The following is a 19,739-nucleotide window of genomic DNA, read 5'->3' as shown; positions in this document are numbered from 1 at the left end:
CCTGGACTTGGACTAAGGTTCGAAGAGAATGACTGGATTTGGACTTGGGCCTTTTTGCAATTTTGGAAAACCTGAAGGACTGTTCTGCAAACTAAGAAAACTAAAGGGACAAAAACTGAAAAATGGAAAAGAGGACTTAATTGCAATTAAAAAAACTTAAAAAGAAAATTGAAATAAGAAGGACTATTATGCAAAAAAATGCGAAATTAAAGGCCTAAAAAGAAAATTAAAAGGGACTTGAATGAAATTTTGGACACTTTGGACTTAGAAAAAAAACTAAAAATAAAATTGGAATAAAAAATGGTAACTTGACTAAACGTAAAGTGAAACGTCTAAAATTTGACAAAACGGACTAAAACGAACCAATGGCTTAAATGAGGTACTTTAAAGTAACCTCTCTCTGCCGAAATTTCGTGTGAAATGACCAAAACGCCCCTGGGGCTAAAATGACTGAAAATGACTCAGATACAAGTTTTAAAATGGATTTTTAACAGGAAATTAAAACAAAAGTTCATTTAAACCAACTTGAAGGACTCAGAGACAATTTTTAAGATTTGAACAGAGTCTTGACACTTGAAAAGACTAAAATGCCCCTAGGGGCAAAACTGACTCAAAATGACTTCAAATGCAACTTTTGAAATGAATTCTGACATAAGGTTGAAACAAGGACTTATACAAACCAATTTAAAAGACTCAAACAATTTTCAAGGATTAAAATGAGTTGAATGCAGGAAATGACTAAAATACCCTTCTATGTGAATTTTGCAAATAACATTGAAATAAAATGCAGAGAAAGATGCAAATGATCAGAGATAGTTCACATGACTTATAATGCAAGAAAAGAAGGTTTGAATGAGTATTTTTAGGTCCAAAATTAGGGTATAACAGCTGCCCCTATTTAAGTTTCTTTGTCCGGAGAGTCAAGAGACGAAGTCTTTGATTTGACGGGACGAAGATACTTAAATATTAACATTTGCACTGTTTTTGGACATAAAAATACGTTTTTAGGTTTTCAAAACATGAACGCCATGCAACATTTTGATTATGAATGCAAGACAAACAACTGGAGTCTATGGAACATGTCGTGTCACTGGGGATTCAGATAAACACTGACAGGGTAGACAAACCAGGAATAGAAAATAGGGTACAAGTTGTTCTTTGGGTCGAACTAGCCACTTGACTGAGGAAAACAAAACCAGAGATAGGTGCAAGCTGTTCTTGGAATCGAACTTGGCACTTGACCGGAAACGTAGCCACATAGACAAATACAAGCGGTTCTTTGGATCGAACTTGACACTTGATCGAAGATACAAACAGATGGACAGACACAAACTGTTCTTTTTGGATCGAACTGGCCGTTTGGCTGGAGACATAGACAAAAGGGTTGATACAAGTTGTTCTTTGGATCGAACTTGCTTGTTGGATTATCACCACATCATGTGGGAGGGTGCAAACTGTTCTTTTTAGATCGAACTTGCCATTTGACCGATAATAAAGCATAAGCTGGGTACAAACTGTTCTTCATATCGAACTTGCCGTTTGTCCGGAAGCATAGGTGTATAAGCAGGTACAAGTGGTTCTTTTTGGATCGAACCTGGCGCTTGACCAGTAACAAGATACAAATTGAAAGTCTGGCTTAACAAGATACCAATTGAGGGTAAATTGTTATTGACTTGATTTGTAAATAGACATGACCATTTTGGTTGGCCCAAGAGTGAATTGAGAGTGAATTGACATTGATTTGAATTGAAAGTTGACATTGAAAGAGAGATTGAGAGTTGAGATTGAGCAGAGACATAGACATAGACATTGGATTGAGAGTTGAAATTGAAAGAGACATTGGAAATCGGAATTGAGTTGAAAGTTGAAATTGACATTGACATTGGATATTGATATTGACATTTGACATTGAAAGTTGACATTGACATTGAAATTGACATTGACATTGGATATTGACATTGACATTGGAGTTTGACATTGACATTGGAGTTTGACATTGACATTGAAATTGGATTGAAATTGGAATTGAAATTGGAGATTGACATTGAAATTGGAATTGAGATTGCTTCGAATTTGACATTGAATTGGAATTGAAATTGGAGATTGACATTGGGATTGAAATTGGAGATTGGAAATTGCTTCGAATTTGTCAGTTGAAATTGAATTGAATTTGACATTGGAATTGGAATTGAATTTGAAATTGAATTTGACAGTTGACAGTTGGATATGCAACATGTATGCATGGTATAGCAAGATTATTGGATGTATGAGCACATAAAATGCATGATTATGCATGTATGAATGCTTGAAATGCATGATTGGCTTGTAATTTGACAGAGAAAGTTTCACAGGGATAGACAAAACATTGGAAGTTTGGGCACGTAGTGGCTCGTGCTGCAACATATTCGCAGGGGAAAACCTCTTTGGAGAGACCGTCGTTGAGACGTATCAAAACCATGGCTGAGGGCAATAAAACTTGTAAAGGAGGGACCTTTGGAAAGTCCTTGGATACAGGTCGCCGCTGCTAGGCGTGTCAGTGCTGGGTAAACATTGGATGTTCGCATCTGTGGTCAATGCTTTTCAATATTTCATTCTTTCATTTTTCATTTTCAAACCCCATTTTTGCCTGAACCGCCCTTTCGGGTTTTCGATTCACCGGGGAATAAGATTCTTTTCATTGCCCCGTTTTTGCCTGAATTGCCTTCATAGGTTGTCAATCAGCGGGGTGCTCATTTTTGCCTAAGCCGCCCTTTCGGGTTTTCAACTTAGCGAGCTTTTTATTTTCATTTTCATTTTTCTTTTCATTTTCATTCTGTTTTTTCATTCTTGCCATTGACCACAGATCATCCTGGGGAGTAACCTGCTTGTAACATGTATTGAAATAGACATTGACATTCATTTATTCATGCATGTTTCATTGAAATGTACCCTATTGCTCAGGTTTGCTTTCAAAATAGACAGAAAAAAGATTTTTTAATTTTCAAAAATGTTTGTTTCAGACATTGACATTATCAAATAGAAAGAAATTGTTTTGTATATAGCATTGAAAGTTAGAAAGGAAAAATAGAGTTTCAAACAATAGAAAGGCTCAAATTGATGTAGAAGAGTGAGAGTCAGCCGAGGGCATGACTTCACGGATTTACAAAGCTTGGAAAATGGTAATTTTATTGGGTGGTGATACATTGAACACGATGACCGCTACATTTCATAGAAATTTTGAATTCACAAGTACAGAAGCCTCTGATGAAGAAAATCATTGACAGTTGCAGATGCCACAAGGGGTGATGGTGATTTGCCAGATATAGTTACTTGTCTTTTATTGTCAACCTCATTTTTGCATGAACCGCCCTTTCGGGTTTTCGGCTCAACGAGGCGCTCATTCTTGCCTGAGTTGCGTGCAATCTCAGCGAGCTCTTTCATATTCATTTTTTTTTTCCCTAGCTTTTGCCTGGATCGCCCTTTCGGGTTTTCGATCCACCGGGAAGCGCATTTTTGCCTAGGCCGTCCTTTCGGGTTTTCGACCTACCACGTTGTTCTTTTCTTTTTAGACAAAGTATTTCTTGACTATATCGGCATTAACAGGATTTGGGAGTTCAACACCATCCATGTGTGTAAGAATCAAAGCACCACCAGAGAAAGCCTTCTTGACGACATAGGGACCTTCATAGTTAGGTGTCCACTTGCCCCTTGGGTCGGGTTGCTGACTTATCCTTCTTTTCAATACAAGTTCGCCTTCCTTGAATTCTCGAGGTCGGACTTTCTTGTCAAAAGCATTCTTCATTCGTACTTGATACAACTGTCCATGAGTCATGGCATCCATACGTTTCTCTTCAATCAGATTCAATTGATCATACCGACTTTGACACCATTCAGCCTCAGTTAACTTTGCTTCCATGATTACTCGAAGAGATGGAATCTCCACTTCCAGAGGGAGAACTGCTTCCATACCATATACCAGAGAGAAAGGAGTTGCCCTGGTTGAACTGCGTACTGTAGTACGATAACCATGCAAGGCAAAAGGTAGCATTTCATGCCAGTCTTTGTAAGTAGTGACCATCTTCTGAACAATCTTCTTGATGTTCTTGTTAGCGGCCTCAACTGCACCATTCATCTGAGGTCTATAAGGAGAAGAGTTGTGATGTTCAATTTTGAATTCTTCACATAAAGCTTGCATCATGCTATTGTTCAAATTGGAACCATTGTCAGTGATGATTTTATTGGGAACACCGTATCGACAGATGATGTTATTCTTGATGAACTTCACAACCACTTGCTTGGTCACATTTGCATAGGAAGCAGCTTCAACCCACTTGGTGAAATAGTCAATTGCCACTAGAATGAAACGATGTCCATTGGAAGCTTTTGGCTCAATTCTTCCGATCATGTCAATGCCCCACATAGAGAAGGGCCATGGGGAAGATATAACATTGAGGGCATGTGGAGGCACATGAATCTTATCAGCATAAATTTGACATTTGTGGCATCTCTTGGCATGTTTATGGCAATCACGCTCCATAGTTATCCAGTAATAGCCGGCTCTTAACAGTTTTCTTGACATGGTGTGACCCGAAGCATGGGTCCCAAAGGTACCGTCATGTACATCATGCATCAACTTCTCAGCTTCTTGTTTGTCAACACATCTCAACAAGACCATGTCATAGTTCCTCTTGTATAGGATTTCTCCGTCCAGAAGGAATCTACTAGCCCATCGTCTCAAGGTCTTTTTATCCCTGTTGGAAGCACCAGGTGGATATTCACGATTCCGCAAGAATTGTTTGATGTTGTAATACCAAGGCTTTTTATCATTCACATCTTCATCAGCTTGATTGGGCATATTTTCAATGGTAAACACATGAGCGGGTCTATCAAGACGCTGCACCTTGATCACGGGAACATCATTCCAGTGATTGACACGAAACATGGAAGACAAGGTAGCAAGAGCGTCAGCCATCTGGTTTTCATCCCGAGGGATGTGGTGCAGCTCAACCTTTGTAAAGTATGTCAACAGACGTCTTGCATAGTCACGGTAAGGGATCAGCTTCTCATGATGAGTCTCCCATTCACCTTTTATCTGATTAATAACAAGTGCAGAATCTCCGTAGATGTCAAGGTGCTTAATTCTCAGGTCAAAGGCTTCTTCAATGCCCAAGATGCATGCTTCATATTCAGCTATGTTGTTTGTGCATTCAAAAGTTATTCGAGCAGTGAAAGGAATGTGGTGCCCCTGCGGAGTTACAATGATGGCTCCAATTCCTTTACCATAAGCATTAACAGCACCATCAAACACCAATCCCCACTTGCTATTGGGATCCGGCCCTTCATTGATCAGTGGCTCTTCCCAGTCTTTTGCTTTCAGATACATGACCTCTTCGTCAGGGAAATCAAACTTAATCGGCTGGTAATCATCAAGAGGCTGACAAGCAAGATACTCAGCAAGGACACTTCCTTTGATTGCTTTCTGAGCTTTGTACACAATATCATATTCAGACAACAACATTTGCCAACGCGCAATCTTTCCAGTAACAGCAGGCTTCTCAAAAATGTACTTGATTGGATCCATTCGGGATATCAACCAAGTTGTATGATTCACCATATAATGACGCAGGCGTTTGGCAGCCCAAGCTAAAGCACAACAGGTCTTTTCAAGCATTGTATACCGAGTCTCACAGTCGGTGAACTTCTTGCTCAGATAGTAGATAGCATGCTCTTTCTTACCAGTCTCATCTTGTTGACCGAGAACACAACCAACTGAATCATCTAACACTGACAAGTACATAATCAAAGGCCTTCCTTCCACTAGTGGGACAAGGATAGGTGGTTCCAACAGGTATTCTTTAATGCTATCAAAAGCTTCCTGGCATTCATCATTCCATACAACAGGCTGATTCTTTCTGAGCAATTTGAAAATTGGACCACAAGTAGTGGTCATGTGAGATATGAATCTTGAAATGTAGTTCAGACGTCCGAGGAAACTTCTGACTTGCTTCTCAGTTTGAGGGGCCGGCATCTCTCTGATAGCTCGGACTTTGTCAGGGTCAACTTCAATGCCTCTTTGGCTGACAATGAAGCCTAGCAACTTTCCAGATCTTACACCAAATGTGCACTTGTTAGGATTCAACCGCAGCTTGTACTTTCTCAGTCTTTCAAACATCTTTTTCAAATACACAACATGCTGCTCTTCATCACTTGACTTCACAATCATATCATCAACATATACTTTGATCTCTTTGTGAATCATATCATGAAACAGAGTGGTCATACCCCTTTGATAGGTAGCACCAGCATTTATCAAGCCAAACGGCATCACTTTATAACAGAACGTTCCCCACGGAGTGATGAAGGACGTCTTTTCTCTATCTTCAGGTGACATTCGTATCTGATTATAACCAGAGAAACCATCCATAAAGGAGAACACTTTGGATTGAGCAGTACTGTCAACAAGTACATCAATATGAGGCAATGGGAAGTTGTCTTTCGGACTGACTTTATTCAAATCTCTGTAATCAACACACATTCGAACTTTCCCATCTTTCTTTGGTACTGGTACAATATTGGCAATCCATTCAGGATATTCAGCTGTCATGAGGAAACCCGCATCAATTTGTTTTTGTACTTCAGCCTTGATTTTAAGAGCCAGGTCTTGTCGGTATCCGGTGTTCCACAATCTTGGGATCTAGTCCCGGCATATCTTCATAGGACCATGCAAAGACGTCTGGATAATCATGGAGAAGCTGAGTAATCTTTCTTTTCACTTCTGGCTCAAGTGCAGCACCAATCTTGATCTCTCGCTTGTTCTCTTCAGTGCCCAGGTTGATAAGCTCAATCTCTTCCTGGTGAGGCTGAATGGCTCTTCTTTCTTGCTCAAGTAACCGAGTGATCTCATACGGTATCTCTTCATCGTCATCATCCTCATCTTCAGCTTCATATACAGGGAATTCAAAATTTGGAGGAACCATAGGGTCACTGTGTTCAACGGGTTTATTATGGTTCAATCTGCATAATATGATTGGGATGATTTTAGAAAAAAGTTTTTCATGCAGATTTTTGAAATTAATAAGAAAAGACAGATGTTTTGGTTTTTTCTGGCATTACCATTATTTCCAAGAAAAAGGCACTAAAAAGTAAAAAACAAAGAGTCGTGAGAAAGACGACAACTTTTTATTGATTAACGGCAATGCCGAAACAAACACGCCCTTACAATGGTATCACTTTCGCCTTGGGCAGAGCGAAATGATTGTTATTTTGAAAACAAAAGACATGAGCAACAAAACACATTACATGGAAGCATGCATGACTAAGGGAACCTCAATGGCCTCCCAATTTCTCACAGTGCCTCCTGGTATAACAAATGTTGGCACATGACTACTTCCAGCAGCATCTTCAGCAATAGCATTGATGAACCCAGCACTGTAGAAGGTTCCCTTTGAAACAGCAGAGGTTGGGGAGAATCCAAGGCCCTCTTTACGCTTGTTTTCCAGAATCTGAATCACTTTGCCCCAGCCAGCAGCTTGTCCTTCCCGAACAGCCTTCTGGGCATCTTTCAGTGAAGCCATGCTAGTACCAGCCCTCCGGGGCTCCGCTCTTTCAACAGTTAAGCCTTGAAACGACGTCCCTTCAGCGGACCCTGCTTCAACACAAGAGAAAGATGACACTTGGCTGACTAGATATGCTTCCTCACCATGCACAGTGACAATCTTACCATTCCTCATGAACTTAAGTTTCTGATGCAAAGTAGAAGTGACTGCTCCAGCGTCGTGGATCCACGGTCTACCGAGAAGACAACTGTAGGAAGCATTGATGTCCATGACTTGGAAGGTAATCTGAAAGGTCTCAGGACCAATGGTAATTGGTAAGTCCACTTCCCCGAGAACATCTTTGCGGGATCCATCAAAAGCTTTAACCAGATAGCTGCTACCTCTCAGAGAAATTCCATGATGACTTAATTGCCTTAGTGTGGATTCAGGCAATACATTCAGAGACGATCCAGTGTCTACCAACACATTAGATATCATGTCAGATCCACAATGTACTGAGATATGTAGAGCCAAGTTGTGGTGTTTCCCTGCTTCGGGGAGTTCATCGTTACCAAATCCTAAGTTGTTGCAGGCGGTAATATTACTCACTATCCCATCAAACTGATCCACAGAGACTTCGTGGTCAACATAAGCTTGCTCTAGTATCTTCATCAACACCTTCCTGTGAGCTTCCGAGCTCATGAGCAGAGACAAGATGGATATCTTTGATGGGGTCTGTAGCAGCTGGTCAACAATCTTATAGTCACTTTTCTTGATAAGCCTCAGGATTTCATCCAGATTGGACTCTTCAATAGATTGGCCTGACGGGCCGGGGTTCTTGTCAACAGGAGGAGCAACTGGCGGAATTATTGTGGCAATGGGCGTGACCACCTTCTTTTGAAACAAGGGTGGACGGACCTTTCCGCTTCTCAGAGTTGTAATTTCACTGGCAACATTGTCAACTGTAGCTGGGGATACCAGAGGGACTTCTACTCCATTCTCAATCATGGTTGCATTGTACTTGTAGGGAATTGCTTTGGTAGAGGTATAAGATACCGGACCAGGTAACCTGATCACCAAAGGCTCAACATTCTTTGCACTTTCAACAGGAGAGTCATGAAATACTGGGATGATCACACATACATCACTAGCAATCAAGTGTTTGTCATCCATCAGTCCCTGGATATCACCTTGCACCACATAACAACCCATGGGATTTTGCAGACATTCTGAACAGGAAGCATGATCATGATTGAACAGAGAAGCCTGGCAGAGCTTGACATCTAACGGTACCAAGGGAGTAACGACATTGCGGACATCCAACATAGGATCCTCTTGAGGAACGGGGACCCCTTCAAAAGCCTCAATCATATTGACAGCAGCGTGGTTTGGAAGCGGGTTGTCAAGAACATGAGGAACACTGTTCTCAAAAGTCAACCGTCCCTTTTCTATCAGGTCTTTCACAATATATTTCAGAGCAAAGCAACCTTCAACATCATGGCCTTGAGCACCCTGATGGAATTCACATGTCAGATCCTGTCAGAACCTGGGAGGCAATGGATTAGGCGGAGGCTTGCCTGGTCTGGTGACGCAGTGTCCCTTGGCCAGTAGAGTGGGGAGCAGCTCACCATACCGCATTGGTATTGGTGGAAAAGAAGGTTTGGGTCGGGGACCCTGTTGTTGCTGCCGTTGCTGTTGAGCAGGAGGCTGTTGTTGTACTTGTTGAGCAATGGCGTTAACGGGCACTGGTGGTTGACCCGGTGGCAGAGGATATTGCTGGTAGAATGGCGGGAAGAAAGGATGCTGAGAGTATTGCATGTAGTGATAAGGCAGAGGTAGTTGCATGGCTGCTGCAGACGGGTTACCAGATACCATCCCTACGTCAGATTCTTTCCTCTTATGATGACCATTACCGTATTTCTTCGGTGCACTGGATGAAGATTCACCCTTCTCAAGGACAATAATACCATCTCGGACAGCCTCCTCTAGGCGAGTCCCCATTGTAACCATATCAGAGAAGTTGTTTGGGGCAGAGACTATCATTCTCTCCTTATATTCCTTCTTCAGAGTCTTCAGGAATGTCTGTGTTAATTCTTCCTCATCAAGTCGAGGAGAAACACGGGCAGCTGCCCCTCTCCACCTCTGAGCATATTCACGGAAGGTTTCATCTGACTTCTGAGACAAAGATTTAAGAGAGTCCCTATTTGGCTTCAGACGGGTATTGAATTCATATTGACCTTCAAAAGCAGCAGCGAGTTCCTCAAAAGTAGGGATGTTGTCTTTGCTCAAACTAGTGTACCAATCTGCTGCATCATCTGTCAAACTACTCTGGAAGCAATGGATCATTAGTGCATCATTGTCGGCGTAATTAGCCATCTTTCGGACATACCGGATAACATGGTTGTGTGGACAAGAAGTTCCATTGTATTTGTCAAATTCTGGCTCTTTGAATTTCTTAGGAACCTCAAATCGGGATACCAAGCATAGGTCACGAGCTTTAGCAGGAGCACCATTGCTTCCCCGGCTAGCCTTGACCTCACGGAGTTCTCCGGCCAACTCCCTCAACTGTCTCTTCATAGCTTCTATTGCGGGATCTTGTCCACGCGGAGTATCAACATCAATCACCTGTTGCACAGTGTGTACAATAGGGTCGGTAACAACGGTAGTCACCTGAGGCATAGCAGTGGACACAGGAATCTGTCATTGACCAGCAAAACCAGAGGTACCAACAGCAGTATTAGGAGAATAGAAAGGTGGGAGTCCATAAGGACGGCCATTGGGCATAACAAAATGAGCATCAGTAGCCACAGTAGACAGTGGGATAGAGGGAATCACCTCAGTAGTAACTGGAACAGAAGTGGCTGGTTGTTCCTGTGCAGCCATCATAGTGGACATAGCGTCATGAGCCTTAGCCAAGTCTTCTTTCATAGCAGCCAACTCGGCACGGAGCTGAGCATTTTCTTCTTCAAAGTTAGCCATCATCCTTCTCTTGTGAAATCTTGTTTGATGAATTCTATCTGGTTGGTAGACTTTGCGAACACGAGCCACTTTTCAGACTGCGGCGGACAAAACCAGGAGGCAGCACGAGAGAAGTTTTTTTGTGACCAATGAATGCATATGATGCATGAAATGTGTCAATGCATATGCAAAAAGACTCTTTTTGTGTTATCGAAGGGTTTTAGACAGATTAGAAACTTGTAAACATTACTAACAACAATTAACATGAACGGGAAACAAACAACCAACATATAGTTTTACAAGACAATTTCCACATAAACAAATGGAAATAACAACAGGAAAAAGAAATCCTCAAGCATAGGAAGTGGAAGCATCATCCTCAGACTCAGACTCATAGCTGCAGTATCGTGCATAGAAGTCACGTGCACCCCTAGCCCTCTTGGAGTCCCTCATGAGCAACCTATCTTTCTCTTCAATCTCTCTTTTGGCCTTAGCTAACTCTTTCTTCAGTGTCAAGACCTCATGAGTCTGCTGCTCATCCTTTCCATCCAAAGTCATGATCAAGTTCTCAGCCTCATAGTATCTAGCCCTCCACTGATGCTTCTCCCGGCTCTCCATAGCTAGATGCTCCTGATACATCTCCTGGGTAGGTGGGAGTAGAGGCAAAGGCATGGTAGGAATAGATGCAGACACATATCTCATAGAGGGGTAAGGCATACCAACCTCCTCAGCTTGGTTTATCACCCACTGTGTATAGGCCCTATGAGCAACACCGGACCTTACACCCATATGCTTCACCTCTTTCTTCTGAAGCTTAGACCAAGCTTCCATGAAATCCTCTCTAATTCCCGTGGGAGCATTGGAGTAATGAAAGAAGTAAGGAGCTGTAGCAAGATTGATGGGTTTATCTTTCATCGGGAAACCAAATTGTCGCAAGGCAAGCTCCGGGTTGTAGTTGATTCCACCCCGGGTACCAAGAAGAGGTACATTAAGAAGCTTTCCACCACCAAAGATGATTTCCTTGACCCTAGAAGCGGGAGTGAGCCAAACCACTTCATTAGGAGTGAGAGCCATAATCCTCTGCGAAATAGACCAATTCTCCGGATTGTCGTGAAAAGACTTCGGAAGGTGTGAAATAAACCACCTATAGAGAAGAGGCACACAACAAAGGATGTATCCACGACCCTTGCCGGAACGATCGTGAATAGCATGATATGTGTCAGCTAGCAAAGTAGGAACCGGATTCTTGGAGTGGAAGATCATAATAGCATTCATGTCCACGAAGTCATCAAGATTTGGAAAGAGAATAAGCCAATAAATGAGAAGTGCAAGAATAGCCTCGAGAGTGTCCTGACAAGTGGCATTGAGGTTGGCTTTCCCAAGAAGATACTCTGAAGTGAACCCTCGGATACGTGCCTTAGTGACAAGATTCTTGGAGACATCAGTGGTCTTGAGATAGAGATCCTTAGCAATAACCAATGGAGGAGGAGGATTCTCAAGTCCCGAGAAAGGTACCCCCTTAGCAATAGATAGATCCATCAAATGAGAATAAGCCTCTAGAGTAGGCATCAACTGAAAGTCTGGGAAAGTAAAGCACCGATACCCCCGATCATAGAATTGCACTAGAGTGTGCACAAGCTTCTCATCCACATTAGTCTGGAGAATAGGAAGTAAAGCCCCATAACGGTGTCGGAAACCAGTCGGATCCTCAATCTTGAGTGCCAAATCTCTCAAACTAGCCAAATCCACTTCCTTGAACTTGTAGGACTTAGTCATCTTCATTCCTACAATGTTTACAAATTCAACTTGTCTAAGCCCTTCGATAACAATGCATGGAAAAAGTTTATGCATGTATGCATGTATGCATGAATGCATGATTATGTTCAAGTTCAGAGAAAACATGGTGGGTTGAAGTTCAAAGTCGAGGAGTCATGGGTGGACACGGCGTCCGGTGAAACTAGGGCTTTAGGATAATAGTAACCGGGTTCTAAAAAGGTTCCCAAGTTGCAACCTCTCCGACGTATCTCATGGTGTCACGAGACAACACTCGCTCCATGATTATACGCGGAAGGTCTAACTTGAGTGTAGTATCGCGTGACGACTAAAACTCGAGACAACACTCGGTTTAGCCTCCGCACTACGTCCTAGAAAATGGCCATGGATGGGTTTGGTTATCTACGGTTCATAGCGTCATAGAACAATTAGAAGTAAAGTGCCTAAACGCGACAACACGCGCCGACAACATTACCCCCAAAATGCCTCAGCTATGTGGGATTGATCGCATAATCCAAAACACGAGGCAACCCCCGGAATGAATTGTCGATTATATCCCCCCTAAATCCTAAGTTCACTCAGCCCGGGTGCAGGACTTTTGATATTCTCACCCCACACGTTTGCAAGAAATTAAACATTTATTCACATAGGAAAGCAAGTAAAGGAAACAAGTAAAAAGAGCGCAAGCGTGGAAATAAAGACTAGGCGTAACTCTCGAATCTCCCCAGTGAAGTCGCCAGCTGTTTTATCTTGGTTTTTCGGGTGTCAAACATTGATTACGTTTGAACCTTTTAAACCGGTGATATCTTATTTTTTCTTGGGAAGGGAAAAAGTAAGCAAAACCCTTGAGAATCGAGGTCCGGGAGTTGTTTTCGCTACGGGAAGGTGTTAGGCACCCATAACGACTATAGTATCCTATAGGAACCGTCTTTAATTTCTACGCGCGCGCTTTATTTTTAAATGCTATGTTGAAATGTTATTTACACCTAAAGTTTGCTAAATGAAGAATTGGAGGGAGAAGAATGTTTTTGGAATTTTATTTTATTTGAATTGAAGGAATTTTGTTCCTTGCCTACGTACCCGTTTAAGGGATCAAATCCACCGTAGTTCTCTCTCAAAAAATGTTTTTTGTTTTTGTTGGTTGATTTTAAGTTTGAAAATGAAATTTTGAAGAATGGAGATTGAGAGGCCTCAAGGGCATGAGATTAGGAAATTGTGAGGTTGGATTAATGAATTGCAAAATATGGTCAAAGTATGATTAATTTTCATTGAATTTTTGATTAAGAAAATAAAAGGGAAAATTCAATGGGGTTTTGGACCCCAAGGTTTATTGTGAAAATGATTTGAGTGATGTTGTTCACATTTGTTTGGAAAATTGGTTTTTTCTAAGTATAAATCCTAGGCATTCATCTAAACATACAATCCTAAACATACATCTAAACATGCATATTCTAACTATATACCTAAAGTGGTGTGTGTGCATGTGTCGGTGCTTGTGTCGGTGTACATCATTAAAGTCCATTGTCCTTTACATCATACCCTAGATACATTCTATGGCCTCTTTGCCAAGAAATTAAAAGCATGAAAGTAAAATATTACAAGAATTCCTAAACCTTTACATTCTAACTTTGGTACAAATTAAATTGCAAGAAAAATGGAGATGAATATGGGATGAAATGGAGATGCTTATGATGAATATGAAACATGAAGTGAGATGGTTAGTAGCATAAGGCAATATCAAAAGAAATAAAGCAAGAAAGACACTATAACATAAAGGATGGAAAACAAACCAAAATAAAGGCAAAATGGGTGCAAACATGATTAAAATTTGTTCATAGAATGCAAGAACCATATGACCTATAATTCTCACATTCCAATATATTTTTTAAAGGTTTAGAATCAAGTCTTGGAATGGGAATTAAGGCAACATGATTTACTTGGCACTTTAAAACAAACTCCAAGCATATTTGCATTATTTAACTACACAACTAACTTGTAAGCTAAGTAACCTACTAAGATTCACAATTATGCAACAATATTAAACACAAACAGTAGCTAAAATCCTATGAACTCAAGTGGTATAGGTCACCAATATTCATCAAGCAATTTGGATTAAAATCAAGCAAAGTTTCATTCATTTTTAGCACAAAATACCACAAAATAGTAGGAAAATTAGCACCTTATTTTTTAACCAATTTTAATATGTAAAAAATTATCACAAAATGCTACCAAACTATCAAGAAACCTATATGCATTTTTTGGAATTTTTTAAAGGGTTTTGGACTAAAAGTGCAAGAAAATTACTAATTCTAACAAAAACAAGAAAAAAACTATATATATTTTTTATCAAAATTTATTATGCAAAAATGTTAGAAAAACACCTAAAAACCACCAAGAAATCATGAAAATATATTTTGGAATTTTTGTAAAAGGTTTTGATGCACAAGAGGTGCAGGAAGCAAAGTCCAGTGGTGCAACTAGTAGGAAATAGGCCAAAAACGAAAAAACCAGCAAAAAGGACCCAGGCCCAGGGTTCCTGATGGATCTTGGACCCCCCAACAGCCTCAGAGGCGTTGGATTGATCCAGCTCCTAGGAAACCCTAAATCCAAAGGTCAGGAATGCAGGGCGCATGATAAGCTCAGATAGACACACAACAAGAATGAATCAGGACCACACATCTAATCTGAATGCAAGATCAACGGCTGATACAATATCCAGGAGTGAACCAGACCGGTTCACATGAACCAATCCGGTTCACACCTGTATAAAAACAAATAGGACCGGTCTAAATCATTTCCAACCCTAATCCCTCTTTCTTCTCTTCGTTCTCTCGTCCTCTCATCATAACCCTAACGGCGCCGTTCATCTTCTTCCTACCACTCATGGATTCAACCACGTATAACAAACAAAACCACACACCTACATAGCCTGGTCAAAACGTTTACGAATCTTGGTCCTTTTTCGAAGAGAATCCATTCGAGATGCTTCGATGTTGTTGCCTTTTGAAGGAAACCGTTTGAAACGTTTCGATCTAAGCATCTTTCCATGGAATCAGTATGAAACGTTTCGATTCTTGCTACTTTTTGACGAAAATCATTTGAAATGGCTCGATCTGGATACTTTTTGTTTAGAAATACTTCGATCTGGATATTTTTTGAAGAAAACCATTCGAAATATTTTAAACTTGGTGTCTTCTTGAAGAACACCGTTTAAAACGTTTCAATCCAGATTTTTCGAAGGAAGTTGTTTGAATCACTTTAAACTTGATGTTTTTTTGTGGAAAATTGAATCGAAACGTTTCAAACCACACTGATTCGAACAGATTCTATCCTAATTCTTCGCAAGTTCGAAGCGTTTTGGATTTTGAGGCTTTCTTGGAACTGAAACCCTAATTTGATTCGTTAATGATGAAATTACTTTCTGAATTGAAAGATAAACGGTGAATCTTCATGATTTTGTGTTTTTAGGGTTTCAATTTTCGACTTGTTCGAATTTTTTAAGCTTTTCAATCGGATTCACCGTTCATCTTTCAACACAAAGCTTCGATGATGATTATGAGAAAGTTCTTTTGTGTGTTTACCTGAATTACTTGGAGACTTGAACAAGTGGATCCATGCGAGCTTTTGATCCCTCTGGTAAGCTTTGAAACCGAAAATAAATCGGTATTCAATCTTCTTCTTCTTCGAACTGGTTTGATTCTTCTTCAATCTCTCTTCTTCTCTTCCTCAAATCTTCTTGTGATCGTCCTTTGGACTTGAATTGCAAGAAAGCGAAGGAAAACCGTTCAATGATGATGATTTTCGTAGAAAATCTCTGAGAACGAACCAAACTCAAAAGAACTTTGTTGAATTTAACGCCTCCGTTTTGATTTTCCAAAAGTTCATATTGATTCTGTATGTTTGATGATGAATTTGGTGGAACTGGTACGTAATTGAGAATTTGTGCGGTGGTTTTTGATTCTGTTGTGGCGGTTTTGGATTCTGTTACGGTGGTGATTGAATTCTGTTACGGTGGTGACTTGGGAGAGAGAAATTCTGTTAGAGTTTCTCTGATGATGATGTGTCCTTGAGTAATTGGGAAAAATTCTGACTTTGACTTGAGTTGGCAGGGCTTTATAGGTGCCATGTGTGCCACTGGACGAATGGGAAACTGCCACCTGGACTTGGACTAAGGTTCGAAGAGAATGACTGGATTTGGACTTGGGCCTTTTTGCAATTTTGGAAAACCTGAAGGACTGTTCTGCAAACTAAGAAAACTAAAGGGACAAAAACTGAAAAATGGAAAAGAGGACTTAATTGCAATTAAAAAAACTTAAAAAGAAAATTGAAATAAGAAGGACTATTATGCAAAAAATGCGAAATTAAAGGCCTAAAAAGAAAATTAAAAGGGACTTGAATGAAATTTTGGACACTTTGGACTTAGAAAAAAAACTAAAAATAAAATTGGAATAAAAAATGGTAACTTGACTAAACGTAAAGTGAAACGTCTAAAATTTGACAAAACGGACTAAAACGAACCAATGGCTTAAATGAGGTACTTTAAAGTAACCTCTCTCTGCCGAAATTTCGTGTGAAATGACCAAAACGCCCCTGGGGCTAAAATGACTGAAAATGACTCAGATACAAGTTTTAAAATGGATTTTTAACAGGAAATTAAAACAAAAGTTCATTTAAACCAACTTGAAGGACTCAGAGACAATTTTTAAGATTTGAACAGAGTCTTGACACTTGAAAAGACTAAAATGCCCCTAGGGGCAAAACTGACTCAAAATGACTTCAAATGCAACTTTTGAAATGAATTCTGACATAAGGTTGAAACAAGGACTTATACAAACCAATTTAAAAGACTCAAACAATTTTCAAGGATTAAAATGAGTTGAATGCAGGAAATGACTAAAATACCCTTCTATGTGAATTTTGCAAATAACATTGAAATAAAATGCAGAGAAAGATGCAATTGATCAGAGATAGTTCACATGACTTATAATGCAAGAAAAGAAGGTTTGAATGAGTATTTTTAGGTCCAAAATTAGGGTATAACAAACTGCCGTGCCTGTTTCTTCTTCAACAACAGGTCACCGCCGTCGCCTATTTTTCTTCAACAACAGGTCGCCGCTGCCGTCACCTGTTCCTCCTCAACAACAGGTCACTGCCGCTGCCTTCTGTTTTTCGGCAAATCCGCTGCAACTCAATCACATCTCTGTCCACTTCCGGCTGTTTTATTGTTGTTGCAGATTCCAATTCTTTTCTAATTCTGTTCAGAGGTATCAACATGTCTTCTACTCCAGCCATGTCATCCTCCGCCGCCGCATCTTTAACAGCCTCCGCTTCTGGTTCGGCAAAATCAGACTTTCACCCCTCCCTTGCAGTCACCAACATCAAAAACAACATTCCCTTTGTGCTCGAGATGGAGAAGGATCACTACACCATGTGGGCTGAATTGTTTGAGGTTCATGCTCGTGCCCACAAGGTTATCGACCACATCATTCCTCAACCTGGAAAAGAAAAGCCTACTTCCACTGATGCAAATTTTGAAATGTGGACAATTCTTGATTCGACGGTTCTTCAATGGATTTATTCCACCATATCGTTTGATCTTCTTACCACCATTATGGAAAAAAGATCCACTGCTATGGCTGCCTGGAAACGTTTAGCTGATATATTTGAGGACAATCAAAACTCCCGTGCTGTTGCCCTTGAACAAGATTTTTCATCCACTCGCATGGAGGATTTTCCTAATGTTTCTGCATATTGTCAGCGTCTCAAGCAACTATCTGATCAATTGAAGAATGTTGGAGCACCAGTCAGCAGTCACCGTTTGGTCCTTCAACTGGTTTCTGGACTATCTGAGCCATATCGTGGGGTTGCCACCTTGATTCGCCAGAGCAACCCCTTGCCATCATTTTTCCAGGCTCGCTCTATGCTCACCTTGGAAGAATCCGGCTTGGCAAAAATGTACAGCACTAGTTCTCCCACTGCTTTGCACACCGCTGTCCCACGAGACTCAGATGCTTCCTCCCAGCAGCGCTCCAATCGTCGCCAGAACAATCGCTCTGGTTCCGGCCGCAACCGCAACAATCAGACTCGCATAGGAGGGCGTGAACAATGCGGTGGTTCCCGGTCTGGTGGTCCCTCTTGGACGCCTCAACCATGGCAGCAGCCCCAGTATCCATCCTGGTCTCCTTGGGGTTGGACCCCACCTCCTTGGAGTGTGCCTCCTTGCCCTTATCCTACTTCTCAGTGGACTCGCCCCACCGGTCCTACAGTGCAACCAGGCATCCTAGGTCAGCGTCCTCAGGCTCACACTACCTCAGCTTCACCAACTCCTACAGACATTGCAGCTGCTATGCACACCATGTCTCTCACTCCTCCAGATAGCACATGGTACATGGACACTGGAGCTTCGTCCCATACAGCGGCATCTCATGGTAATCTCTCGTCTTATTCTAATTTGAGTCATTTAAATCAAAAACTGATTGTTGGTAGTGGACAAGGTATTCCAATTCAAGGGTCTGGTCACACAACCATACCTACATCTCACAAACACAAAACCTTAAACCTTAACCATGTTTTACACACACCACAAATTATTAAAAATTTGATTTCTGTGCGACAACTCACTACTGACAATAATGTTTCTGTTTCTTTTGATCCATTTGGTTTCTCAGTATTTGATTTTCAGACGGGGATTCCGCTCATGAGATGTAATAGCCTTGGTGATCTATACCCAATCACCTCTCCCTCTCATTTTGCTGGTCTTGCTTCCAGTCTCTGGCACAACCGTCTTGGCCATCCTAGTTCTTCCACTTTGCAGTCTCTTCATAACAATAAGTTCATTAGTAGTGAACATTTGAATTCTAAAACTATTTGTAATTCATGTGTGTTTGGCAAACAAATTAAGTTGCCCTTTGATTCCTCCAAAAATGTTACTTTATTGCCCTTTGATATTTTACACAGTGATTTATGGACATCACCGGTTTTAAGCACCTCTGGTCACCGGTATTATGTTTTATTTTTGGATGATTATTCTGATTTTTTGTGGACGTTCCCTATAAGTCATAAATCTCAAGTTTTTGAAATGTTCACTACACTTTCTAATCAAATTCGCACACAATTTTCTCAAACTGTCAAATGTTTTCAATGTGATAATGGGTGTGAATACAACAATACATTGTTTCATAAATATTGTGCTGATAATGGTCTTATTTTCCGTTTCTCTTGTCCTCACACTTCATCTCAAAATGGCAAAGCAGAACGTAAAATACGCACCATTAACAACATGATTCGCACTCTTCTCGCTCATTCATCCGTTCCTCCCTCATTTTGGCATCATGCCCTTCAAATGGCTACTTATCTTCTTAATATCCTTCCTCGAAAGAATTTGTCAAATCATTCTCCTACTCAACTTCTGTATCATCGTGATCCCTCCTACACACATCTTCGTGTCTTTGGTTGTCTTTGTTATCCCCTGCATCCATCTACTATCATTAACAA

General features: G+C 40.8%; 1 protein-coding gene across 1 annotated transcript; it reads left to right on the top strand.

The window, feature by feature from the left end:
• The first annotated feature begins 17,438 nt into the window (after positions 1-17,438).
• On the top strand, positions 17,439-19,073 carry LOC146923606 (uncharacterized). The gene is made up of 2 exons (XM_085708767.1): positions 17,439-18,673; positions 18,928-19,073. Exons 1-2 carry the CDS (start codon positions 17,518-17,520, stop codon positions 18,951-18,953), a joined length of 1,182 nt encoding a protein of 393 aa, XP_085564893.1. The 5' UTR covers positions 17,439-17,517; the 3' UTR covers positions 18,954-19,073.
• The last annotated feature ends 666 nt before the right edge of the window (positions 19,074-19,739 follow it).

The sequence above is a fragment of the Medicago sativa genome, chromosome 5 (assembly GCF_051527215.1).
Source record: "Medicago sativa cultivar Bolivia chromosome 5, Bolivia_mono, whole genome shotgun sequence".
Taxonomy (NCBI): Eukaryota; Viridiplantae; Streptophyta; class Magnoliopsida; order Fabales; family Fabaceae; genus Medicago; species Medicago sativa.
This window is presented reverse-complemented; position numbering and strand designations above follow the sequence as displayed.

Coding starts and splice junctions, on each gene's coding strand:
- LOC146923606 (XM_085708767.1), top strand. CDS start 17,518: ATGTCTTCTACTCCAGCCATGTCATCCTCCGCCGCCGCATCTTTAACA. Junction 18,674..18,927: donor CCATACAGCGGCATCTCATG/GTAATCTCTCGT, acceptor TTTGATTTTCAG/ACGGGGATTCCGCTCATGAG.